Source organism: Macadamia integrifolia, chromosome 4 (genome assembly GCF_013358625.1).
Source record: "Macadamia integrifolia cultivar HAES 741 chromosome 4, SCU_Mint_v3, whole genome shotgun sequence".
NCBI lineage: Eukaryota > Viridiplantae > Streptophyta > Magnoliopsida > Proteales > Proteaceae > Macadamia > Macadamia integrifolia.
In genome coordinates this window covers 22,829,277-22,856,802 of record NC_056560.1, presented here as the reverse complement: position 1 = coordinate 22,856,802, position 27,526 = coordinate 22,829,277, and the positions used below count along the sequence as shown (strand labels likewise).

Genomic DNA, 27,526 nt, shown 5'->3' with positions numbered 1-27,526 from the left:
AAGACTCAACTAAGACAGCTAGTGAATGTTAAATATTGAGACCCAGAATCTCAAACTCCCACTTTCATCGGGGGTTCAAGACACAGCCTAAGGGACCGTTTGTTTAGAAGAGAAGTGTTGTATTCTATTCTAAAAAAGTAAGGTTCAAAATGTAATTTTAACTATTCCCCTTGTTGTTGTTTTGGTTTGTTGTCTTCAAGGCTTGAACCCTTGACCACCCTAAGCTTCGCTTTATCAAAAGCAACGAGTATTGTAGTTCTTCAATCCCACATGGAAAGTGGAAGAAACTCTAACTAGTTTATATATACTTATGGGAAATATAAGGGATGAGGGTTCTAAAGGAGAAGTATGCAAGGGTGCTTTTAGACAAGGAGTACATATACTTGTTCCTCTCTATAAATGCCTCATTTGTGGCAACCCAAATTCTTATTGAAGACTACATTGTTTCTTCTCTCCCTTTGTGTTTCATCAGATTCAATCTTCTTCTTCCTACTTTGTTTTTCTGAATTTTTAAGGATAGGTTAACAAATCTCTGAGTAATCCTGAGAGCGTTACAGTACCCACAGTGGATGTTTACTACCTTAAGGAGAGTGTTATCTGTGGCACGACTAAGCCCTACATTGCAGCAGCAGCAGCAGCAGCATGGTTTCAAAGTTCTTACGTTTTGAAGATTGGTTCTTTGTTGAAGATTTTCCAATCTCCTCTACTAGTGGATACGCCTAGAGAAGAAAGATAAGTCTTATATCCTTATTTGATTACAGTTCAGCATATTGTTATCACAAGAGGAGAGACAAGGTAATCAAAACTGAAGGAAACTCAACAAACTGTTGTTACTGTACATCCAACCAAACACCCCATTGAAAAGTTTCATATTTATTTTGTCATTTCACCTCATATTATCAATGAAAGTATCATTTCACCACATAACCTCGCTTCTAACCAAATAGACGCGACTCAGCTAAGGTAAAGATGTTAGAACAACACCCAGTTAATCACCTACCAAATACTCTCAAAAGAATTTTAAAATATCAGCAACTTACCAGGTATAGGAACAGCAAGAATGTCACCAGGCTTAATGGAAGAGCTCCCCAAGGCATTCACATTCATAAGATCCGTGATCGTAGTAGCATATCGAGCAGCGATTCCTGCCAATGTATCCACGGGTCTCACCACATAAGACATATAGATCGCAGGAAGGAAGTTATCGGTATTATTGAAGCAAGTACAGGGGAGAGGAACAAAAAGAGTTTGCCCAACATCGAGCACAGTAGGATCAGAAATCGAGTTTGCCTCTCTGATCTGGTCAGCAGACACAAGGCCAGAGTAGACATTATCAGCAATGCCGGCGAGAGTATCAGAAGGACGAGTCTTGTAACGTGTAGCGACTGATTTTCGGATACCATCAGCGCAAGAGCAGGTGATCGGGACCTTAAGGAACAATCGAGCTGGTAGGATGTGGTTTTCGACATCTGGATAGGAGATGTCAATGGAATTAGCGGTTAGAAGAGAAACGGGATCAATCTGGAAGAGAGCAGCAACTTCCGAGACTTTGAGGTCCGTGTAAAGAGTGTAACCTACAAGGGAGTTGCAGGAATTGGAGTTGGAACATGGCTCGATCGTTGATTTGGTGTTCACTAGGGATGCAAGCATTAAAAGACTCAGAGAGATGAAGAGGCAAGAGGGTAAGATGTGTTCTTGTTTCGGCATTTGAAGATAGGGGTTTTGAACTTCGTAGGGTTCAAGAGTTCGGGGTTTTGAGCTTATGTGCTTCTTCTCTCCTTCTGGCCTGCAGAATCAGCTCCAACACACACATAGACACAGAGAGAGAGGGAGAGGGAGTGTTCTAGGGTTTTCGCCTTTTGGGGTTTCTTCGGCTTCTTCTCCTTCTCCTCCTCCTCTGCTACACTCCAGAATCCAGATAGAGAGACAGGAACTCGACAAGTAAAGTAGAGAGGAAGACTGACGGTTTCGTTTGAAAAGAGGAGCCAATTAGGCAATTAGGAAATTAGCCAAAGGAAAAAGGCCGACAGGTGTCCCGCACTTTATATGTCAGAATCTCCGTCTTCGAGGCAAACACGAGGTAGCCGTGAAAGCATTTTTTGAGTGACGGAATTGACCCTAATAAAATACTTTTATGACAGAATAAGGACAATATACAAAATGTTTTCAAGGTAGGAAAGAATTTCTTTGAGGTTATTTTTGGAATGTAAAGAAAGAAAAGAAAAATTTTGAAAAAAAGGAGAGGGCCACACGTGACAGGGAACGGTGTCGATTGGTTGGTTTGGTCCAGTATCGACCGGCTTGAATTGGTTTTGATATGTTATTAACCAAACCGTTTAGTAAGTTTTTGGTTTCGACTTTCAATCCGATTTGGTCTCTTTATCATTTTTATATTATTGGGCTGCTGTTGTTTTGGCCCATTTCGATTTCGGATCTACAAGTATAGATCTAATCTCTTTTTTTTTTTTTTATCAATTTCAATCTGAATTGGTTTCGTAAAATCCAAATTGTTACTGGTTTGACTCAATCTGGCTGGACCATCTATTTTCGTCATTGATCCACCCGTTTCTGGTTGAACTTTGACACTGTTATTACCAGGGGTTGAAGATCGGAATCAATAGCCAAATTGGTTTGGGGACTGACCTTAGCCAATTTCGTTCCCAATCGATGGAACAATCCAATTCACCCTGTTTTTAAAACCACCGATCATTACTTTAGTCATTTATTTGTCTTACGCTTTTTTTTCTTTTTTTCTCCCTCAACTCTTTTCTATCCATTTCTTGCATTTCAATCATGGCATGAAAAAAAAAAAAAATTTTATCATATATATGAAAACTAATAGGGAGAAAAGAATAGAAGAATAGAAGAATAGAAGAATAGAAGAATAGAAGAATAAAAGAATAAAAGAATAAAAAAAAAGCAAGCAAGACCCTTCACAAGCTATCTATAGCAAGGATATTTATATTTATAAGCATCTTTATGTACACGTCTAACAACTTTGACAAGAAATTCATCAAAAGCAACAAGTATCCTACCAATGTTGAAGTGCAACTTAATCAAAATATCAACAAATTGATTAACTTCACAGTAAATGGCTATTATAGTAAAGTGTGTAACACAAGAGAAACTTACGGATACAATAATAACAATAACAATAATCATAACCTTATCCCATCTGAATGGGGTTAGCTACATGGATCCAATAAAGAAAAATAAAGAAGCATAAATGAGCGATTAAATAAGAAACTTGGGGATAAAAGAAGAGGTACAACAGTACAAAAAGACACATCATGGGAACATCCCTTATAGAGGGTCGGCAACACGAGTCATTGTCCTCCATGTAACTCTATTTGAAGTCATACTAGAGTCAAGCCCTACAGTTTGCATATCATTGCTCACCACTTCGTTAATAGTCATCTTTGGTCAGCCCCTACCTTTTCTAGCTCCCTCCAAATGAATCTGATCACTCTTCCTTACTAGGGTCTCCATAGGTCTCCGTTGTACATGATCGTACCACCTCAATCGGCTATCACGGAGTTTGTCATGGATTGGTGCGACCCTTAGATCATTTATAATACGCTCATTCTTTACCCTATCTCTCTCGGTATTGCCCACAAGCCTCGCAGCATTCCCATCTCCACTACACTTAATTTATTCAAAGTACTCTTCTTGACTGTCCAACATTCCTCTCTATACATCATAATTGGTCATATAACTGTCCTGTAAAATTTTTCTTGAGTTTAATAGGTATTATTTTATCATATAACACTCCCGACGCACCTCGCCACTTCATCCATCCCACTTTAATTATATAGGCAACTCTTCGATATCTCCCTCTTTGTCAATGATAGACCCCAGGTATTTAAAATAATCCCTCCGTGGTAGCTCTTGTTCCCCAAGCTTCACCACTCCCTCCCTTCCTCTAGCTTGACTAAAGGTGCACATTATATACCCTGTTTTCGTTTTGCTTAACCTAAAATCTCTTAATTCCAAGCTTGATCTTCAAAGCTCCAATTTATTATTAATCTCATTAACGGTTTCATCTATCAGCACAATATCAGACTAAGGGGCCCTCTTCATGACTTTGTTAATATGGTCGACAAAGCTTTTAAAGTCAGACTAAATAATAATTCTTTGAAACTCCAACATGATAGCCTCGTCTAATCCGGCTATGATAGCCTATAACTCATGGATAATCATTGAAGGAGGAGTCAATCTAGCTATGGCAAAGATGTATATACCACTATTGTTCTAAGCTAAACACAAAAAAAACAACCCCTCTACTGATCTAAAGACCCATCATAGCTAACTGTCAAGAAATAACTAGAAGGGGAACCCAAGATACCTGATAATGTGGCAAAATTGACATTGGAAATGCATGGAATGGTCTAAAATTAGTCACTTGAAAAAAGTTTATCATCAAATTCAATCAAACAAGAAAATTTTAAGAAACTCTATTTTTCCATTGTTTTTTGGGATATTTTGCTTAATCTCTTTCAAGATGATGCGGAAACTTAATATGTGATGTTCTATGAGGTTGATTCATGGTTTTGAAGCATTTTTTATAATAATAATAATAATAATAATAATAATAATAATAATATGGAAATTCATTGTATTTTTTATTTTTAAAATAATAAAAATTAATATGATTTTCAATATGATCTTTGAGCATAAACAGATATATAGCTTTCATTCTTGGACCATAGATTTTTGATGGATTTTTCGTCAAAAGAATCCACTAACCAAGTAATCATGCGATTAATGGGAAATAGTTTACTTTTTTCAGTATTTAAAAATAAAAATAAAAACAAAAGGAAAAATCTGTTTATAGCCAAACCGGTTACAACATAGTGTTGTATCTCTTTTTTGCCCTTGCCACAATTACAATTGCATTTAGTGAGATCAAATTTTTTTTTTTTTAATTTCCCCTCCCTTCTCTGCCACTCCCTCAGTCCCTCTCCCCTTCGTCTCTAATTGTACCTCTACAATCCACCGCCCCTTAATGTGTCCCGCGGCTGTCTCCTCCTCTTGCCTCTCCCTCTCTCTCTCTCTCTCTCTCTCTCTCTCTCTCCCCCCCCCCCCCTTTTGCCTTTCCCTCAAGTTGGGATTTTTTGGGACACATTTGCTCCTTCTCCATCGAGGTCAGTCACTGAAGAGGAATGGGGAAGCAACACTCTCACGCAGGACATGAATCAAAATCAAAAATTATCTGACGAAACTGATTCTCATCCCAAAAGGAGTAGCAGGTGCTGAAACAGGGCTTCTGCGAATTTAAGAATTCAATGCTTTGCTCTGATGACAATACAGAGACAATCAGCTTTCCGATTTCCAATTCCCCTGCAAAGAACAGAACAAGAAGGAATTCGTAAAACAGATATAATCCTTGAAAAAAACCCAGGATCAATTCTTCTTTAATACAGTGATTACCAAAATCGGACCGAAGTGAAGTCCCCTACTTATTTTGGCAGAGGAAGAAGATGGCTGAAGGGCGTATCTCTTTACCCACCTCTTGACGATATATGGGCTTGGGCGTTGTAGATTTCAAACAAAATCTGTTTTGTCTTTTAATCAGCCCAAGTGGGCCCTTTACATAGATTGGCCCACTCTTAACCATATATGGGCTTCGGCCTTATACGTTTGAAACAAAATCTGTCTTTTAATCAGCCCAAGTGGGCCCTTTACATAAATTGGCCCAGATGAAAAAAGAGAAAATCTATTCCGGAAAATTGAGTTACCAAATGAATTTTTTATTCTTGAAATTTCTCATATTAATGCAATCAAAACAATTTCAATTTTTTATCAAAAATCTATTTGTTGACTATTTTAGTGAAATCAATATGAAATTGAAATTGAAATCAAAATCATTCCATCCCAGACCCTAAAGATTGAACATAAGTGATTTTACAGAGAAGTCCAAATCTCTTCGATTGCTCTCTTTTAGCCATACTCTCAGATTTTTGGGGGGGAGTTGGAAGAAGATAATGTATGAAATAGAGATAATACAAATAAAGTAAGAATATCCAAAAAAAAAAAAAAAAGTCCAATTTATTTTGGTGATAAAAAATAATAAAGAATGATAACGATGATAAAATGGAAGAGATAGTTGTATCTTTTGTGAAGGACACAATGCAGCCACATAGAGTGCTTGGAGAGTAAATATTACTCTCCTTGTATGAGGATTTGATCCAAACTCCCATTGCAATTTCGTGCTATGACTTACTTTCATGTACTTTTTCATTAGAAATAGCTATGGTGGTTTTTGTGTCATTTCAAGAGTAAGATTAGGATTCCAACAATAACCTTCATATTCATTCACCTCCAACAAAATGTAGTCCATGTGTTAAGTGAGGGGGGGGGGGGGGCTCATGCCTACATGCAAATTGAAGTTTCATAGGACTTGAAATGGCAAAAAAAAAAAAAAAAGGCTCTCAAATGAGCAAGAGAAGGCATCACGTAACGATGGGAGGAATTGTAAGTAATGAGATATTTTAAGACCTTAGGATTGTGATTGAACTCTTTCCGTGGTGGAGAAAAACTTTCTCCTAAAATCAATGCTCTCAGATGAGTAAGAGAAGGCATCACGTAACAATGAAAATGAATATTCAACCATTCTTAAGTAGGAGGATATTTTAAGACCCTAAGATAGTGATTGAACCCTTCCTACGGTGGAGGAAAACTTTCTCCGAAAGAGAAAACTATGCATCAAAGATTTGAACAGCTGATGTATGAACAAAATGATATAGCTAGGGTGGCAAAAGTTCTAAATGATTAAGGCATTCTTCATAATGTAGCTTCTTTTGACTAGTCAAATCTTCAAACTTCAAAGCAATTCAACAAAGCAAAACTTCCTTTATAAATCCTTTTGCAACTTTATCGCCTTAGTTGTCCACTCTTAATGGCTACCTTTGCCCTTTGCGCTTTTACAAAGCAAAACCATGAAGACCCGTCGCTGAAGAACGATAATTACGTGGGCTTGTTGGGTGTTAATTTTATCACGCGTCCCATGCACGTTTTAGCTCAACAGGACTTGGCCTGGCCAATATATGGATAGACTAAGCCTGTACCTCAAATAGGGGTTTGGGGGGAGGTTTCAACTGAACCCACTGAACCAAAAATTGAAAAGGCCCTAGGTTAGGTTAGATTTTTTGGGTCTGAGCTACAAAATTAAATTCTAGGTAGGGTAGATCTTGACTTGGTTGCATGGTTTTAGTGCACGTTATCAAATCGGGTATCAGTCAAATCCCAAAATGTATAGGTATCAAATAAAAATACCTTTTATTTTTTACATTTTTACCTTTAGTCCGGATTAGTCAACCGATATGATATCGAACAGGTATCAGGTGACAACATGCAAAACAGATACGATTTCTTGTGTAAGCCAAGCCCATAGCTGGCTGGGCTTGGATTGGATTGAGATGGACAAAGGTCAAATGGCTTGTCATTGAGAAATTAATTTATAAGAAAAAAAAATAGGCAATAATAGATTTGTTTGACTGAAACTAAAGGTAGATTGTGTTTGGAGGTTCCTTGAGTGTTGATTGAAGTGGAGGCCTTTGCTTTTGTAGCCTTGTTTTTATGTGTGGACCAAGAAAGCAGTGTAGTTCTTGTTGTTTCGTGTGCGTTGGCAACAAAACCGCACCTACATAAAAGAGGTAAGAAATACTGGCAGACAAATCTTGAATTCTTATACTTTTTCTTGGAGGGTGATCTACACGCGGCCAGTGTGTATTGGTATTTTTCATGTCTAGAGTCAATGGATGTATTGAATGGAGAGAGTGCTTCATGATTTGCACACAAGGGGACACCATACTCTCAAAGAGGAGAGTTTTTATTTTTTATGTTTTTTTAAAAGTAAATTAAAATAAAAAAAAATAGAGAGAAAGAAAAAATGTTTATTAACCTATCACTATGTCTCGTGAAGTATAATGCTTCAATCTTTGCCACATGAGTGTACATGAATTAGTCCACTGGGGAGAGAACAAGGTATGTATGTCATTGGTATAATTTTAGTTTAAAATGGGTAAAGAAAATAATTTAAAATGGGGATGGACTTAAGTAAAGTTTCTCCATTGCGACATAGTGATCTTGGGTTTGAATTGGAAAATAGTCTCTCGGAGAAGCAAAGGTAAGATTCAACTCCTCTTACCTCCTTGGGGTTACTCACACGAGGGTGTTCAATGCTCTTCACTGTTTTCAGGTTCTCATTCAACCTCAGTATGACCTAGTCTATACTGTTGTAGGGTCAGTATGGGCTCGCGATATTAGTCAGGGCGAAGGCTTGGATACAGGTCGTTAGCAAAAAAAGATGTAAGGTTGTGGTCATTATGACCCTCCCCCTAGTGACATACTTCACTATTGATAGTGATGCCTAGAAGGAAACCTTTCTTTATTTATTTATTTTTTGCCTGAAGGGTGGAGATGAATTTAGGGGTGTCAAAACCTAATCCGAACTAGTGAAAATCGATTAGATTGAATCAAAAATAGGTTGGACCAAATCAATTCATAGTCTTATTGGGCTGATTTCGATTTGGGATATGATGACACCAAAATCAGATCGAATTGCATCGAAAGCCAAACAAAATCGAGAGCGATACAAAATCTGGACCAAAATCAAAATCAAACCGGTAAGAAGCCAAAACCAGTCTAAAACTAAAAAAAAAAAAAAAAAAAAAAAAAATCTTTTTTTTGCATAATTTTGTATTAATTTGCATAGTAAACCGAACACTAATCAGATCAAAATTGAAACCAACTCAATTATAAACCAATACAAGATATAAAAAAATAAATCAAATCAAAATCAAACTTAAACTGATATTTTTATTAATTTTATTTTATTTCATCATTTCCACATCAAAATCAACTCTACCCGAACCGAACCAACCAATTCACACCCCTGGATGAAAGTAAAAACTACAAATGGGCTGCCGCTGCTCTACTTCCCCCCAGCATCCTCATAGAGACAGTGAGGTCCCTAAGCATGACTTTTGGACAACTTGAACGATAGCATTGGCAAAATTCTGTGTCATAGATCAAGTAGAAGTGTCATTACCCGACATGTGATTTCTATTTTTAGGGTATGAACCCGACATGATTTCAAGTTCAGGGTGGGGCTTGTATGAGAAACATACTACGTAAACAAATATGTCATTTTCAAGTTGAGACCATTGCATTCTTATTGTTTTTTATTAGGATTTTCACCTTCGATCATTTTCATGTTATATGACTTGCCTCTTGTTTCTTCTCATTATGTTATTTTTTTATGGGAAAGTATTTTCTATGAGGAAATGCAATTTTTGTACTTACGTATGCGGAGGGCCAATGAGATCATACGAGAAAGTATTCACAAGAATGTCATTTTTCCTTTCATGAGGTGGGTTGATGATTTCACGCTTCCATGTATCTAGGTGCAAGGACCACACTCTCCCACAGAAAACTTTCTACTTTTATCTATTTTAAAGAATATGGTTAATTCAATACAATTATTTACTAAGCATTTTGTATCATTTTAGAATTGGAGCTTCCTTTACAATGATATGTGTATGTCAATTCATTTAAATCATATAATATAAAGAAAATATTTTTATTGTCTATTTTTATTATGTTTTTTATTGGCCCCTTAGAGGGTGACAAGATGCTATATGAATATGTAAATGACTCTCCCTAGACTTGCAGTGGCTAGAGCCTCTTATGTTGAGTATGCTCTTTTTATACACAAACGAATATGTACTTTTATATCCATCATATAGTTGTCTTCAAATCAAATTGTGTTCTTTATTGGCCCCTTTGATTTAATGATAGAATTATGTATATTTAGGGTTTTTTTTTATTGGCATTTAATTACCTTTTCATGCATTCATATGTTGTGATTAGTTTTTTCTTTTTTTTTTTCTACTATTTGATTTAAGGTTTTTGTCCCCCTATTATTAGATTCAATTACTTTTTCTTGCATTCTATTCAAGAGTCCGAATGTACAAATCATCTATCCACATAGAAGAATATATGCCATGTGACATTTGAAAAAAAATAATAGACCTTTGTGACAAATAATTATTCTCTATATATTTATATGTTAATTAATTTACCAACTAGGATACTAGTTGAATTACAAGAAGAGATTCCATGTACCAAACTGTGCCCTACAGTACTAATTCTTCTGCAAAGCAACCCATTTGCATGGCCCAACACCTCCATTGTCTAATGAGTTGTTGTTTCCAAAATTCAAGTGGAATCCTCTAGAGAATATGATGAAAGTGGAGACAGAACCCTTTAATAGTGAAGTTAGGTGGATCTGATGAAGTTGAAGTTTCAGATAATGATTTCTGTTTTTCCTTTAATTTCTTCCCTTGGGGAATATCAACCTTTGGTGCCCAAATTGACATGTAGATGGCATGGTTATGCACTAGCCACATGAAGGGAAGTTTCAGATTTTGTGAATATATCATCAACACTTTGGATCGAATAATGTCCAAAATATGAAAGGAATAATCTTTCATGTTTGCTTAAAAATAAATGAAACTAAAAAAAAAAAAAAAAAGAATAATCTTACCTGATTGATTATTCTTTGCTATATTCAATGAATGGATACCGTGTGTTTCTTATTGATTTATGTAACCAAAAACATAGATCACGTTTGGCTTATTAATCATCTACGATGGCTTATTTAATCATCTACGACTCAACAATTCAACCTTATTCCAATTAAATGGATCGGTTAATAATGTAGATTCACTTTTTACTTAAAATAGAAATCGTGTAAAATTAAGAATATAGTGCGACTGATGGGAGAATAGAATTTCTAGCTTCCTATGCATGAACTGATGAAAAATATTCTGTACTTAGAAGCATGGCTGTAGAGGTGTAATTGGTCCGATTATGGCCTTTCAGGGGTCAAGATTAGAACAAGGACAAATAAGCTAATCTGTTTCAAACCTTACATTTTAGACCGATCTAGTAATGGGTGGGTTGATTCTGGTTTTAATCATTATTATAGTGTCCCCCCACCCCACCCCAAAAAAAAAAAAAAAAAAGCATACAAAGAACAAAATATATTTTTCCTAATAATTCAAATAATTAAATATTCATTCATAAGCATAAAAATAACGAAATATAACAATCTAAAGAAGAAATGACTATTTTAAAATATAAAACAGAATAGAAACATATGTGAATGCAAAGAACATATGTAAAAGATAGATCAAAGGGAAAGGTGACAACTGAAGCTTTGTGTTGATATTTCTTAGGGTAGATATACTATTAGGAGAATCAGCTCAAACTAATAAGCTAATTGGTTTCAAAAGCTAGATCCAAAACAGTACCAATAAGTTAAAATATGGGTGTACCTGCTGGTCCACCCCTAGGGGGTTGGTGCCACTCCAGTTCTTCTGGTCCTAAATTGACACCATTACTTGGTTGCAACAAATGATACATAGAGTGCAGGTCAGGTCTGGTTGAGGTGCTCCTTAGTAATCTACTGGAAATATTTGTTAGGTGGTAGGTCAGGTAGAGTCCATTTTATCCTTTCTTATCACTTATGTACTACCACATATCAATGGTTTGGATTTATCTAGTTGGCATATCATGTCATAAACATCCATGTGTGGGAACTACAATCTATTCTACTAGACCTCATCCTTTATGTCTTGTACAAAAGGTCAGCAATACATATTTTTTTCGATAAAGTTTTCCTTTATTAGGTGAGATAAAGTTCACCACTCTATTCTAGGGTTCACAAACTATGTAGGGTTTTAGTACATTCTTAAAATACCCTATTGATATCTCCTAGATGCATTTAAAGAACACATGATGAAATGATGAATGCCACATACGTCCTATTTTTTTCTATTATATTTTAGTTTCAAACTCAATGAAGGATAAATTTTCATCCTCTCAATTGTCATTTTAACACAAATTCACAACTGTTCTTAACTTGGGTCGTCACGTCTTGTTTGGGAATCACAGCTATAGCACTAACTAAAGCTGCTTTTGATCTCAAATCGCACTAATTATTCCATTCCTCTTCTCTAGAAAAGAAAAGAAAAGAAAAGAAAAAAAAAAAATTCCGTTTGTTCTTCCTAAAATATTCCTTAACAAGAATGAATTTCATAAGCCTATTTTGAGTCTAGATACAATTTTTTTGGGAAAAAAGTTTAGACACAATTATAGTCATTTGTGTGATACTTAAAACTGTTATTTCTCTTATATGAAAATGGAAAAATCTAGAAAGATAAACTCCCTTCTTAATAAAACACTAGAATTGACTCTCTCTCTCTCTTAAATTATGAGGTAAAGGTGACAACATGGCGAGGCATATTGGGTATAAGGGCATACACGTAAGTTAGGAATTGAAGTTACACTGCACTTTCTTTCTCTATTCAACAAAATAGTTTCTAAGAGCCCACCACCACCAATCTACTTTTTCTGTTAGTGTTATTTCCGGTTAATGCCGGATAATATTGGAGTCTAGACCAGATTTCCAACTTTGGAGTCCAAACACGACCGCACCATCTCTCTCTCTCTCTCTCTCTCTCTCACACATCATCAGATAGCACTAAAGCAAGACCTCATTAGAGGGTCAATTGATGAAGTAAAGAAAAAAAAGCAGACGAAAGCAATTGGTTTTTGTTGCATTAATGCATGGACACCTCACTCTTTTCTTCTCATGTCTATCATCATAGGCATTTGATTCTTCTTGCTTGGAAAATGGGTGTTATTATTTTTCTTTTATTTTTATTTTTTGTTTTCTCTTCTCTTTCTCCTTAATGGATAAAGCTTAAAGGAATCATATAGGACTTAAGTGGCCTTAGTCACCTGTTTAGGTGCTGTAATGAAATGGGTTTATATTTTTATATATTTTTTCTTCCTATAAAAAGGCCATGTTCTCAGTAAGATTGGTGTGGAGAGTGTAGAGAAGAGAAGAAGAGAGAGAGCGAGAGAGAGAAAGAGAGCGAGAGAGAGAGATGGGAGACCAAAGCCGAAGTGAGTTGTTCCTTGCAATGTTCATTAAGCTGAAACCTTACTTGGCTATGGTCTCTCTTCAATTTGGTTATGCTGGGATGTATATCATCACTGTCCTATGCATGAAGCGTGGGATGAGCCACTACGTCCTTGCCGTGTATCGCCATGCTGTTGCAACTCTTGCCATTTCCCCTTTCGCATTTTTTTTCGAAAGGTATGGTCTCTCTCTCTTTCTCAGTTTTTGGTGATGAAATTTTTCTGCTACCTAAGAATTTTCTTGCTACTCAGGCTTGGAGCCAAAGAAATGGTTCTCTCTCGAAGGGTATTTTAGAAAAATGCTAAAATTTAAGAGGGTATTGGTGAACTCAAATGGAAAGTGAATTATTCTATTTCTTTGGCTATGAACGAGGGTAACAGTAAATTTATTTCAGTTTTTTGTTAGGTTGTTTTTTTAAACTTTTTATAGTGTGATCTTGTTCCATTTGGGTGAGGCACTTGCGTGGAATATTTCTTTGAGTAATCTCTTCTTATGTCAACTTCTACAGGAAAATTAGACCAAAGATGACACTCTCCATCTTCTTGAGGATTATGGTGCTTGGCTTCCTAGAGTATTGTTCTAAACCTCTAGTTAATTAATTATCCAACCCACTAATAGAGGATTTTTGTTGACTTGTGTTGCTAATTTTGATCAATTAACACAGGCCAGTGCTTGATCAAAACTTGTATTATGTTGGGATGAACTACACCTCTGCCACTTTCAGCTCAGCCATATTTAATGCCCTTCCAGCCATTACCTTCATAATGGCAATGATCTTTAAGTAAGCTTCTCCACTCTTCTTCTCCACCTTTAGCTGTATATATATCAGATAAAACTTTGTTGTTATTCGAGTTGCAGTAACTTTTATGTTATCCGGACTCATAACCAAAGAAATAGAATCTCGAAAATATTAAAATTTAAAAGAGTATTTATGAACCCTAATGAAAAATGAATTATTCTATTTTCTTGGCTACGAAAGTCTGGATATCAGCAAATTATTTTTGTTATAAAATATTTTATAGAACCTTCGAGCCAAGGGTCCCACAACCACTACTGAATTCTCAACTCAAGGTAAACTTTAAGATTCTGATTAAAGGTTGATAGTGGTGGGGCCATCAATAAGTGATATATTGTCTAATGAACTATTTTAGATAACATGAATTTTACTACCATTACCCGTAGTGCCCGTACCATTAGCACCACTAATGTTATCCTTAATGGGACGTAAGCATGAAAAGGTGCCATCATGGCAACATCTATATCTGTTTATAGATCTGGGCGGCTCCTTTTCTTAAGATTTTCCAAGCTGAATCTCAAAGAATATTTAAAAAAATACTAAAATTTAAGAGAGTAGTTATGAATCTAAAGGGAAAGTGAATTATTCCAAGCTGAATCTCAAAGAATATTTAAAAAAATACTAAAATTTAAGAGAGTAGTTATGAATCTAAAGGGGAAATGAATTATTCCATTTCTTTAATTGCGAATTTAATAATTATCTTGGTAAAATAATAATGATTCTTGCATGGACTCATGGATGTTGTCAGATTAGAGAAAGTGAAGATCAAAAAGCTGCACAGCCAAGCTAAAATCGTTGGAACTATAGTGACGATCACCGGAGCAACGCTCATGACATTGTACAAAGGCCCTGTCTTAAACTTTGTACGATCACAAGGAGGAAACCACACTAAAACTAGTAATGCTTCAAGTGATCAGCACTGGGTTATGGGAACAATAATGTTACTAGCTAGTTGTTCCGGTTGGGCTGGTTTCTTCATTTTGCAAGTGAGTTTCTTCACCCCTTGGTACTTATCTCTTATTTCTTCTTTGGTTCTCAATTGATCACATCTTGACTCTTCTTGGTACAGTCATTCACATTAAAAGCTTACCCGGCTGAGCTCTCTTTAACTGCTTTGATATGCTTGTTGGGGACGGTGCAAGGTGCAGCTGTTGCACTCGTCATGCAACGGGACTTCAGTACATGGGCTTTGGGTTGGGACTCTAGACTCCTTGGTCCTGTCTATACGGTATGTATTTATCATATCGCAATCATGTGTTAGTTCATGTGATAGAAGACATTTCACCCATTTTAGTGAGCGTTCATATTCATGTCCATGCCATACAGATAATTAAGTGATGAAGTGTTTGAAAAGTGAGTCTAAAATGACATATCGTCATTCATGAAACCTTAAACTTGCTTTTGAATCAGTTTTCAGGAGTTGCTTGATGTTGAAATTTGACGAATAAAATTTTGTATGTGGAGTCCTCTATAACATGAATCACGTGAATCCATCCATATCTACCACGCATCAAAGAAACATGGTGGTAAAATGATACTAGATGGTCACAAAAGTTGTGACGTTTGATTCCATATTATAATTACAAGAGTGGGAAATTATTTCCTTTAATGTTTCGTAAAGCATCGACATAATTGAGAATTAGAATATCTTAAAACTTTTGATGATGACAAATTACCAAATGTTATGGATTAAATTAAATAATGTTTACGCAATATTTGTGTATTTTATTGTCTGAAAAGTTTCCTAAAGCCTTAGAGTTAGTGGGCAAGTTGTAACACCATTTGCAGAACATATCTATATAAGATTTGAATTTTTGCCAAACATGTTAATTGTTTCTAATTCAAAAATGCCCACCCATAGATTCTATTACATTAAAGTGGTTAATTCCTCTTTTAATCAAAATTAAACGTTCTTAATCAACAATTGTGTTTCTTGTAGGGTATAGTATGTTCTGGGATGGCATATTACATGCAAGGAATGGTGATCAAGGAGAGAGGCCCCGTTTTTGTGACCGCGTTCAGCCCTCTATGCATGATCATTGTTGCTGCTTTGGGGTCTTTGATTCTTGCAGAGCAAATTCACCTAGGAAGGTAGATAGTTTCATCTTTAGCTATCAATAATAAACAACATACATATCGCATTTATGTTTTCCATGTTTAGTATATTATGAACTCATTCATTGTGACCTAAATCTAGTGTTATTGGAGCAATTATCATAGTCGTCGGCCTTTATTCCGTCGTATGGGGTAAAAGCAAGGATTATTCGACTTCATCAACCTTGACCGTCGAAAAGGACCAGGCCTTCGAGTTACCAACAGCCATGAGCCATGGTAGTGATGTGAATGACCACGGTGACAGCAACTCCAAAGGTGGTATTCTGATGACAGAGACCCCAACAATCGTGATCCCTAAATCCTACAAATAGTTCATTTGTGCCCAACTATCTGAAAATGGTTGATTTGAGAGGGTCTTTATCTCTTTTGTTCTCTAAAACTATGAGTGATGATCGGTTATTTTGAAAGTTGATGTACAGTTTCTAAGGGGTTTACCCTAATATGTACTATCATTTCAAGCTTTTAATGTATCCTGAAATTCTCTTTTGAGTCAATAATTAAGGAGTGCAGTGTACCCTAATCCAACTTGATTTGTCGAGCCTTTTTGTTATGGTTCTTATGTGGGCTGATGGAAAATGGGCCCATTGAGACAGGATAGGACCACAAAGATTGAGATAACTGTTCCTGTTGACAGCGTCTAGTGGACTTGTCATGGGCTTTTTATATCCTCAAAACTTTTTATATTTTAGATGCTATAGAAGTTGTGTATGAGACAAGGCAGCTCAATAATAATATTGGTGGGACCCAATGGAAAAGCCCATGGATGGTCTATCTACCTCTCATCCTGTCTTTCCATGTGGCAAATTTATTGTCCAATAAAAAATTCAATAAATGGATCATGGGTCTGACATGGCAGAGAGAATCCTGTAAATCATCTTCTCGTTGGAAAAGGACACTGACAAGCATTGTTCCCCTTGGGCCCCACATAAGAAGGCCTAATTTTCAGCCTTTCGGTGATTATCCAAATGAAAAGGAAAGAAAATATGTTTAGCCTTTTTAATCAACTACCCTTGGATTAAAAAGGTTCACCCTTTCAGAGAATGGTCATTTATAGACTGGAGCCCAACTAATGGGCCCGAAATTGAAGGAAGCAGCCCAACAGCAGTCAAAAGCTCCATTTGAACCGCAAAACTATAGAGAAAAAGATTCTCTGACCATCCCACCAAGCTCCCACTGTCGTATTTGCCAAATTGCCTCATGACAATTCAGGCCCCCTCCCCTACTGATATGTAGGTTCTAGTCCAATTGACTCTAACAAAAAAAAAAAAAAAAAAGAGAGTTAATAATATTTTAATTTATACTGCTGAAAATACAAGAGAAATCGAAAATGAACCATACAGTTGATTTAAGCGCCAAATTCGAAATTGAACACAGCAATTTCATAATTATAAGAAATTATGTGGCATCTGTTATGTGCTCGCAATAGATATTATATGCTAAAATTTTATGAAAATACCATCCTTAGTCGATGATGAAATGATATTAGTAGCTTACCAATCCATCCAAATTACGCTTTTTCCACGTCTTCAAATTCCATAATTGTTATCAACTACCAACATCATCAACCCAATGTTTCATTCTCTAGGTGAGTCCCATGTCATAGACATGAACTCCTATGTTTCTAGGCTCCTATCTTGATTCAATCATTATGCATTACATCTTAGAATGATCATGTCACGAATCAACTTAAAGGTGTATTGCACGCACTCTCATAATGTTTTATTATATTATAATATTTAAAAAAAATCACTGTGAGAGGATCTATAGTAAGGATGTGAATTTAAAATTGAAATTATTTACCGAAATCGAATCAAGTTATTTACACCTAAACCGTAAAACCATTTAGTAAATGATTCGATTTTGATTTATATTTTCAGACCGATCAATTAAACAACTTGATTTAGTTTTAACCGTTTAACCTGCAGTTTATAGCTGAATTAATGCCGTCAAAATCGAATTGCTTACATCGTCAAAATTGATCCGTTTAAACCTTATATGTCTTAGTAAAATAATGAGTTTCATGTAAACAAGTCAATATGAGATTGATTTAGGGAAGAAGAAAGACCATAGAATATGTCCAATAGTCTATTCAATATTTCACTATGATTATGTTATTATGTGGTTGATGCCTCATTGCTCATTCAATTTGATACGAGATTGAAGTTTTTATCAACAAAGGCAAATTTCAGTAGACATGCGAATAAACTAACAATTATGGTTTCCGAAAATGTAACCGTGTAGTAAACATTTCGGTTTTAGTTTCACCCAAATAAATGTGAATCAAACCAAACCAACCTTATATACCAAAATCGAACCGATTAACACCCGTACTGTATAGTACCCTCTCCCATATACAAATACGTTTATATTATTCTTCTGTTCCCGCTGAACAAAAGAAAATCAGAAACATTATTGTGGAATGATTTATGAAATCGCACCAATTTAAAAAAAAAAAAAGAAAGGGAACTTATATGACCAATTCGACCCGGCCAGATGAACGGTGGTCCAACTCGACAACCTAGACGGTTCAATGGGCTGGCCGCGAATCACGCGGCTACGATTTAAAAACCTAGACACAAAAAACCCTTTTTCTGCTTTGGAACTGAAACGGCACGGCCGAGCGGAAGAGAGCCTTCTCGCTTCGGTCATCAGGTAAGCTGTTTTTTTTGCTTTCTCTCCCTCCTGCGAAGCGAAGTACTGTTCTTCCGTTCTTTCGCCATTTTTGTATGCATCATCAAGAAACTTTGATTATGCTTTTGATGTGTGTCGATGACATGACAAAACCCTATTTAAACTGAAAATGTTATCACAATTCCTTTATCGATTGTTTTATAGTAGCTCTGCAGAAGTAGACGATCTTGCTGAACCCAATTCGCGCTTCTTTGCTTATGTCTAGGAAACGAAGTTGAGTGGTTTCCCATGATTTGGGGGAAACCCTAATCGAATCCGTTTCCAAATTTGCGCCTCCGAGGTTTGACGGTTCTTCCTAGTAAGATTGATGCAACTTATTTCGAATATGAGAACTGCGGTAGTAATGGAAGTATAGGTAGCTTATTTTCTTGCATGTTACAGGACCCCAGGGTACTGCTCTTGGACTGTAGGTAAGATGTGTCGTCAAGATTCTCGTATCCAGTTATCTGCAGAGGAGGCAATTGCTGCTGAGGAGAGCCTTTCAATATATTGTAGACCCATTGAGCTCTACAATATTATACAGCGTCGAGCTATAAGAAATGTAAGTTCTTATATCTGTAAAATTGATGTTGTTCATTTCTTCTCCATTTTTTTTTTCCCGGTGTTCGGTGTTTTGTCTTTGTTTTCACGATGTTCTATCTGGAAAGCATTGATTGCACTTTTATAACAGCATTGCATTTCTTTTTGTAGCCATCCTTTCTTAAAAGATGTTTGACCCACAAGATACAGGAAAAACACAACAAGAGGTAACACAATTTTATATCTTAAAAGATGATGTTAGGAGTTACTTTGTAGTTATTTATCTTTACATATTATCTCTAATGATTTTCTATCTTGACCAATCTATGCGGCTTCGTGCAATTTTTCTACATGTATTTTGAGCTGTGATGTACAATAGTTTTATTATCCTAATATTTTGTAGGTAGCAGGATCAAAAAACATTTATAAAGGCTAGGACAGGCTTGTGAATTTAGCCTGTAATCACTCCTAATGACTTGAATAAGATAGCAGTATCGAGAATAACAATCATCAGTAAAAGCTTGAATGCTAGGAAGAACCTAGAAAGGCAATCGAAAACTGCTTTGGGGATGGATTTTGTTTCATGTATGATAATTCTTATGATAGTTTTTACAGCGACTAGGCGACCCTAGGTGTTGGAGGAGCACCTAGGTGACAAGGCTCCTGCTTAGGCGAGCAATATATAATTATATGTAATATCAATAATAAAAAAAGGGCGTACCCGATGCACAAGGCTCCTGCATGTGCGAGGTCCGGGGGGTCAAGAACTACGCAGCCTTACCCCGAGAATGTCAAGAGACTGTTTCGACTGCTTAGCAATGATAATTTTATATAATTATGCTTTTATACAACATAGAAGCCATATCTACGCAATATGATATAAATGTGTTAGTAATTATCTAATATGAGAAAACCAGTACATAACAAAGAAAGCTTAGGATAAAATATAGACATATTCATTAAAAAAAAAAAAATCAACATAAACTTGTGAAGTGTCAACAGGTCGTGTTGCCCACTTGGACTTAAGAAAGAGTTTGGACGCCGAGGTGGCGTTATGACAACTATGTTTCATATTAAAAAAAAAAAACACTTGACAGTTTCAAAGAACCCAATAAATTTCTATAGGAAACCCTTAATCTATTACCTTAATTACAACCACAATGGCGTTGAGAGCATATATAGACTTATGACTGTTCCTATTGCTGTGAGTCCAAATCTCTCACATAGTTACACTTAGTATCTAAATTAAAATCTTCATAGTTGTCATGGCGCCTAGGCCAACCAAGAAGGTTGAGGGGGCAAAAATTAAGGCGACACGAGCAAGGTGCCAATAGGAGACAAAACTTCTTGGAGGCCTAGGTGTCACCTAGGTGACGCCTTGACAACTATGAAAATCCTAATACAACTCTAATTGCAGTGTAGGTGCCATTTGACAACATTTATATTTTGCAGGAGTGATTATGAGCTAGAAGTATTTTTTTGTGTTTCTATTTTGGAAGAATGATTTTTTGGGGTATAATGACATTTTGGTAAAATGGAAAAGTTTCTGCACTTTCCCCTTGTCCATGCACTTGACTGACCCTTTTTTTTGTTTCCTTCCTCTCTTATCTCATCGGACTTTTATTTCACAATTGGTGACAATGCGAATTGGTAGAGCTCCTCTTTAGGGATAATTATAGGCAATGTCTCACCAGCATAGCAGAACATTTGCTCAGTCTCTAGGAGCTGACCTTTCTAGAGAATGATAACCCTGATGGTCGAGGTTGAGGTGGAGGTGGGCTACATTAAGTTTATCTACATGATGCTTCTTATCTACCCAACATTCTGCACCGTACATTATAGCCGGTCGTATGACTATCATATAAATTTTTTATCTAAAGTTTTAAAGGAATACATGGATCATACAATATTCGGCATAGTTGGCATGACGACAAGGCGACCCAAGGCGGCGGAGGGTTGTCTAAGCGCTTAGGCGAGAAGGTGCACGCCTTGAGGCGAACAAGGCGACCAATTGTTATTTTTTATTTTTCCTATTTTCTAACAGTATTTAGTAAGCTATATATACCTTGTATCATAAAAAATCAAGATTAAGCAACATCAAGTCATTAAAATCAACATTTAGCCATATCAAATCATAAAAAATTAACATTAAGTCATATTAAGTTATAAAAAATCAAAATTTAGAGAAATGCTCTGGTTCTATAATAAGTTTGACTGGTCAAATGATATTATTTTTACATGAGACTTTTTGTATCAGTTATAATATAAAACCAGCTTTCCAACAAGTCTAAGATTACTTAAATCTGAGTTGTAATGACAAAGTTATGCTCCGGTCAAACTAATTTTTAAGTGCGCAAATGCTGTTAAAATCGCCTGAATGAAAATAATTTTATGGATATCAAAACAAAAAATTATTTTACCGGACTTTTGGTTTTTAGCAATGTTTTAACATGATAGAATTTATAAAATTTTCATAATTGAGAAAAACTCCAGCATTTAAAAGTTGAAAATCGCCCCTATAGCCAAAATCAACTTTTTCTTCTTGGACTGGGGGGTTGACTTTTTATCATTTTGGAATTTGATTTTTGAACTATTTTTATTGGATTCAAATAGGGGGTATTTGCTTATTTATGAATAATATCTTAAGTAAATGAAATAACAAATATAAAAAGCATTTACTTAAATGAAAATTGGCATAAATAAGTGCCAAAACACAAGGCGACATGTAGTGCAATAAGGCGATTGTCGCCTAGGCCCCAGGCAAACCGCCTGGACGCCTAGGCGACGCCTTGACAACTATAATACTCAGACGCACCTCTACACTTCATCCGTCCTATTTTAATTTTATTTGAAACATCGAGGTTTTAAAGTATCGGTATTGGTGGGTATTGTATCGATACACGTATTGGTATCTTTAAAAGGTTTACTCTATGAAAGTTTTAAAGTATTGGTCCCTATAGTATCCACCGTATTGTATCGGTATCGGTGGGTATTGGTACGATATGCGATACTGATACTTTAAACCTTGTAAACATCATCATCTACATCACCTTCTTTATTCCCTTTTTTACCAGTTTATTCTTCATTTTATTGGCTGTCTATATAACCTGGCTCTGTTTTCTGGTTTTCACTCTGACTGATCTGTCACATCAACCGGGCAGGGTTTTGTTGCATTATTATTTGCTGCCTGGGATTCCAAAACTGGATCATGTTGGTCCAACCGGGCTAGTGCCAAAGTGCCCCTAAATTAGAGAAAGAGTGGGGGGAGAGGTTCTAATACTTGTTTTTGTGTTAAAGTTTTTGTGATTATTTTTTCACGTGTAGAACGGTTCGCTTGGGATAAGGTAATCATGAAACTTTGACTGATGTACCTTGCAGCTTGTACTGTTTGTTGACCATAATTCATGAACCCAGTTTACTAGGGAGCATATCGTGAATATCTATGAATAAAATTCAAAGTAATTTTAATGTTTCTTTCTCTTGTTTAGAGAAGGTATGAATCTAGAATTTAGAATATATAGTATTCCTCTATGGCGAAAAAAGTTGAGAAGAGGTTGTCAATAATAGATTACCTAGAGAAGTATGTAAAAGAAATTTCCACCCAATCTTCTCTCATGTAGTGGTAAGCTATTATACTTTTGGATTGCCACTCTGCTATATTTCCCATACTGATTTTCATATTGTGAGGTAGGACCAGTTCCTTTGTGATGGGCATCTATGTCTTTTTTCCAGGTGTTTGTAACAACTATTGTAACATACTAACATTAAGTTGTATGTTATTGGGGTAATTTCCATTCATATGTTATGATCATCTGATTAAAGCATTGGTTCCTTGCTTTGACATAAATTTTTTAACCTTTGTATGGTAATTATTTATTGCTGGTTGCTAATGTAAAGTTTGCTACATATTTTCTTCATTTAGCTTGTTAATGCACTTAGCTTGAGTTTGATGAAACTAATTTATAGGTTACTGATGACCGTATCGATCACTGGGATTATGAATGATGGGGTGCAAATGCAGAACCTGTTACCCCTATATCTCTTGTTGGTTAGTCCTGTTTCTGACGTTGTAGTAGCAGAGGTATGCCATTGTTGACAATGTGTTTGTTTCTTTTTGTTTAATTTCCCACAAACCTAGGCTTTATTTATTTATTTATTTATAATAAATATATATAACAATTATTAGTGTTACATCTATCCTGAACTGTTATAAGAACAGCATTCTGCAGTTTATCGCATCAATCGGGGACGTATTCTTACTACTTCCAGCAAATTTGATGGAAGGGACCTAACACAAGCCAACTTTGAGCTCCCTGAAATTAATAAGCTTTCATCTGATGCTAGAGCTGCGAAACTTGCCCTCTTACTTGTCTCCTGTGGTAGTCTCTGATACATGTAATCTGTTTCGTTGTTGAGTATGTTGCAGATGATTTGAAGTGTTGTACTGGTTATATTCAATTTTCTTACAGGGGGCACAGGAAGTTCTGTATGTGGTGGTGGTTTAGACAAAGACAGTTTGGATAAAGCTTCTTTTCCTTGTAAGACAATAATGAACTAAAAGCTTTGTTGATGTTGCATGACTATTTATATTATATGTTCACCTTGTGGAATGCACGTTTCTGTATCCCTAAATATTTTGACGTGTTGGTCTATTTTCGTTACATATGGCGTGGAAAGTAAAATCTGTCTAGAATTCTGTATCTCCTTGAATTCATGTCTACCATCTTCAATTTCAATTTGCTTATCTGTTCTATTGCATAGAATTGTGGGGCCTCATATATACTTAATGCAAATCACTATGGAGGAATTCCTCACATTAAACTGTAGAAGGGGCTGGTCCTAGTTGTGGCAGTGAGAGGCAGAAGAATGCATACTGTATTGTCTTGGAAACTGGTGCAATTGTATATTGATGACTTTGTAAGTCTCAGTGTTCTCTTTGCTACAGTAGCCCTGTAACTCTCAACTGAATGATCAGATCAGAGCTTAATAGTGAGTCTGAGTACCCATTTTCAGCCCATCTTCTCTTACACTAAGTAAGCATTATTTTCTGAAATATGCAACTTTGCGTTGCTTTGATATTGATAGTGTTAGAATACTCTTTTAGGCCTGTGATAGGGTTTTCTGCCATCAAAATTCTAGTCAAAATGGGTTGGCTTATCATTGAAGGTGATGGCATCATTTTGTCAAGTAACTACTTGTATACTGATGATCCATGGCAGGAGCCTGGTCAGGGAAACCGGGTTGAAGGTAATACTAATGTAGATGGGTATAATCCCTGGTCACGTGGCCCTGCATCAGCACGGGGCCATTGAGGGGGTGCGCATAGGCATCAACAGGGGATGGGGTTTGTATTTCACAGGGGTGGGGGCGTCATGTCGCCCCCTCATGTCTGGGCGCAGGGGCCGCACAAGCAGGGAGTGTTCTTTTGCCGTTTGGAAAATAGGGCGAAAGAGCTTGCTGAGATCTTCCAAGAAACTAAGGGACAGATGAAAATTTGAAGATAGCTAAGATCTTAGCAAAGAAACTATTTAGGGAATTAATGATAATAATTCAGATGTTGAAAATAGAGATTAACCGAGGAATACATCTCAAGGCCTTTTGTAATAGTCTTTAATTGCAGTGATGGAATCTGCGATGCTTATGGGGGACAGTATACCATGATAATTTTACCCCGATGATCCCTAAAGGCTCCAACAATTGTTGCATTACCTGGATTTCTCATTGAACATCTTTGTGAGGGATTTCTGTTACTTGATCTTCCATTAAAGCTATGTGATCAAAATGATATGATTGTGAGCATCATAGAATGTCGGATGAGTATTTTTGTAAATTTTGATTTGTATTTTTAGAGCTACGAAAAGTTGAAGGCAAAGTAACTTCTTCGCTACTTGAGCAAGAAACTTCTTTGTTATTTTTTAGGATGTGAAACTTTTCTTAAATGAAGATTGGATGGAGTGGAGATGGTTTTGTTGTCTGAGATGCGGTTGGGTTCTAAGGGTCTTGGGCTTTTTATTTTGGGGTTAATTATTGCAATGGGCCTCTTTTATATGCCCAAAAAGTGGGGCGTAAAGTCAGTGCACTAAATCTGTTATTAAGTGTTTGAGTTAGATTAAGATACTTGATTTCTTTTAAGAGTTATCTTTTGAGCCTATTTACTTTAAGTCAGTATAAAAGAGTGATTAGGATTTAGGAGTCCTTTTTATCAGTCAGTTTAGGAAATTTAGAATGTACTTACATAAGTAATACACCCCCTATCAATTGGAAATGGTTTGAGTAAAGAATGAGTTTTTTTTTCTAAGAGTTTTGGAGCTGTTGAGCTTGGTGTACAGGATCGGTATCCCATCCTTGATTCATTCTCTTCTCCTCCATTGATTGCAAGGTCAGATTATGCAATTCTTTTCTCTTTTTGACGTCACACTTCATACTAGGCCTAAGCTATGCATGTCTTTTTAGCCAAATTTGTCTGCAGTTTTGACTATTTCAGTTATTTTTGTCAAAAGAAGCGACATGGTCTGGAGGCCTTTGAGTAATTCCTCATTTGTATTGTTTCGATCATTTGCTGAAACATTACTGCAAAACCACCTTCTACTTTCTCCAAAAATTTCATTTCTGGACCTGCCAAAACCGAAATATTTAGCCACATTTTAGTTGATATTTGCTACAATGGTTGGTACACATTACTAGATTGGAACATCCCTCTCTGATTGCAAATTTGAACCCTAAACACAGTGACAAACTCTGCCCTGATGAAATTTAATCCCTTCCCATGTAGTTGAGCTTTCTTAAGCTTTGCTTGGATTTCATGGCCTGTTTTTGCATGGGTCTTCGTTCACATGGGAGTATTGGAAAAGGAAAAAGACTATAAATTCATGAGAATATTAGTTCTATACCAGTCTATATTATAGTTGTCACGGCATCTAGGCAACCCAAGGCATTGAAGAGGGCAAAAAAACAAGGCACACCAACAAGGCGGCCAAGGCGCCTAGAAATCTAGGCGATGCCTTAATAAAGACCAAAAGTGATGTTTGGTAATATTAATCATCATACACAACCCAATATGACCAAGGTTTAAGGATCATTATCGGTTATCGTATGGAAGGGTGATTTTAAGAGATGTATTGTTTTGTATTCATAGTTTTCTCGACATCTAGGCAATCAAGGCATTGGAGGGGGTCCAGACGCAAAGCAACACCAACAAGGCGCCTCCCTAGGCGACCAAGGCACCTGGACCTCTAGGCATCGCCTTTAAAATGATGATTGTATTGGAAAGATGCAAGATGCACGTGGAAATACTAAGGATACGTGCAAACTACAGTTTTGAATCGTCAACCACTATAAATAAGCAATATGTAAAATATATCATGTATAAAAAGGAGAACAGAGTGTGACATGATAATTGCGTTTAATAGATTATGTAGAAAGGATGAGGTTTCTTAAATATATTAATTGCGGGCTAGTTCAAACTCAGAGTTGGAAGTGGTTTTAGGTAAATGTGTAGCTAAATGATATTGTGCATAGACCAAACATACTTGCACGATACTGCCCCCAGTCAAAATACTGATGATAGTACAACCAAGGTTTAAACTTTAAAGTATCCATAAATTTTTTTCCAGAAAAAAAAAAATTGAAAAATTTAGAAAAGATAAGGATAAATGAAGCAATGTAAATGTATCTCTAATATATTTCATACGTTACATGTAATTTTCAAACAACACTGGACCCATTTGCACCTTTTTTTTTTCCTTTAGGTTTTGAGGTAAGCATAGGCTCTATCGATTATATCATTGAGTATTGAGTCGTATTGGTCAGTAGCGAGCTGTATTGGCAAGTATTGTTCGATAGGGTAGTATACAATTTTTTTTTTTTTGTTAATTATAGGTAAGTTGTTGGAATCAAATCGAATTGATACCATAACGATAAAATATGTATTGCTAAGTATCAGTTGATACAGTATGACACATAATTCCTTGCATATTGCTTAGTTTCCTTTTTGTTTTCACCTTATCTTGATGAAATTACTTTTTATTTTTGTTATAGCTTTTTGTTTATTGTTGAGCTTTTTTTTAGGCACCTTATTCTTTGAGGGTAATATAGTCATGGAATAATCATTATTACTACGATAACACTATTATATGGATGCATTTTTTAACATGACAGCAAGTTTTGGAGGATACTGCCTATGGGGAAAGATATCATTAGAGTCACTCTATATGTCATTGGCAAAGTGTGGAAACTTGATTTCAACGCATAGTGCTGAGATGCTGTCATCTGTTGCTATGCACTCTTGCTTCTTGGAGGTATATCTGCAGCTAAACTAGGTGTGGCTTGCCATTTGTTGAACTATTGTTGTTTTATAGAAAATTATGATACAACAAGATACAACAAAAACAAGTCAATAAATTTTATAGAAA

At 36.0% G+C, this 27,526-nt stretch overlaps 3 protein-coding genes across 7 annotated transcripts in view; 2 read left to right on the top strand and 1 right to left on the bottom strand.

Annotated features, from left to right (window-relative positions):
- The window catches only part of LOC122075198 (lysM domain-containing GPI-anchored protein 1), a gene marked incomplete in the record, with an annotated part of 3,342 nt that extends 1,389 nt beyond the window's left edge, over positions 1-1,953 (bottom strand). Inside the window, 1 exon segment of the mRNA XM_042640145.1 lies at positions 1,041-1,953. Coding sequence (XP_042496079.1) covers positions 1,041-1,707 — 667 coding nt within the window.
- A 10,941-nt stretch (positions 1,954-12,894) lies between these two features.
- Positions 12,895-16,430, top strand: LOC122076011 (WAT1-related protein At1g21890-like). Its single transcript, XM_042641264.1, has 7 exons — positions 12,895-13,171; positions 13,503-13,565; positions 13,659-13,775; positions 14,539-14,776; positions 14,860-15,018; positions 15,730-15,881; positions 15,988-16,430. The coding sequence occupies exons 1-7, from the start codon at positions 12,960-12,962 to the stop codon at positions 16,214-16,216; spliced, it is 1,170 nt and encodes a 389-aa protein (XP_042497198.1). The 5' UTR covers positions 12,895-12,959; the 3' UTR covers positions 16,217-16,430.
- Positions 16,431-18,459: 2,029 nt separating this feature from the next.
- The window catches only part of LOC122076184 (polycomb group protein EMF2B-like), a 54,015-nt gene continuing 44,948 nt past the window's right edge, over positions 18,460-27,526 (top strand). For 3 of the 5 annotated variants that reach the window (XM_042641496.1, XM_042641493.1, XM_042641497.1), the window contains exons 1-8: positions 18,460-18,557; positions 18,802-18,894; positions 18,978-19,137; positions 19,287-19,342; positions 23,082-23,196; positions 23,335-23,494; positions 23,585-23,653; positions 27,273-27,412. In XM_042641496.1, coding sequence (XP_042497430.1) covers positions 19,012-19,137; positions 19,287-19,342; positions 23,082-23,196; positions 23,335-23,494; positions 23,585-23,653; positions 27,273-27,412 — 666 coding nt within the window. In that variant the 5' untranslated portion in view covers positions 18,460-18,557; positions 18,802-18,894; positions 18,978-19,011. Of the gene's footprint in view, positions 18,558-18,782; positions 18,895-18,977; positions 19,138-19,286; positions 19,343-23,081; positions 23,197-23,334; positions 23,495-23,584; positions 23,654-27,272; positions 27,413-27,526 lie in introns of those variants that run through there. The other 2 variants (XM_042641495.1, XM_042641494.1) reach the window with 2 other exon arrangements.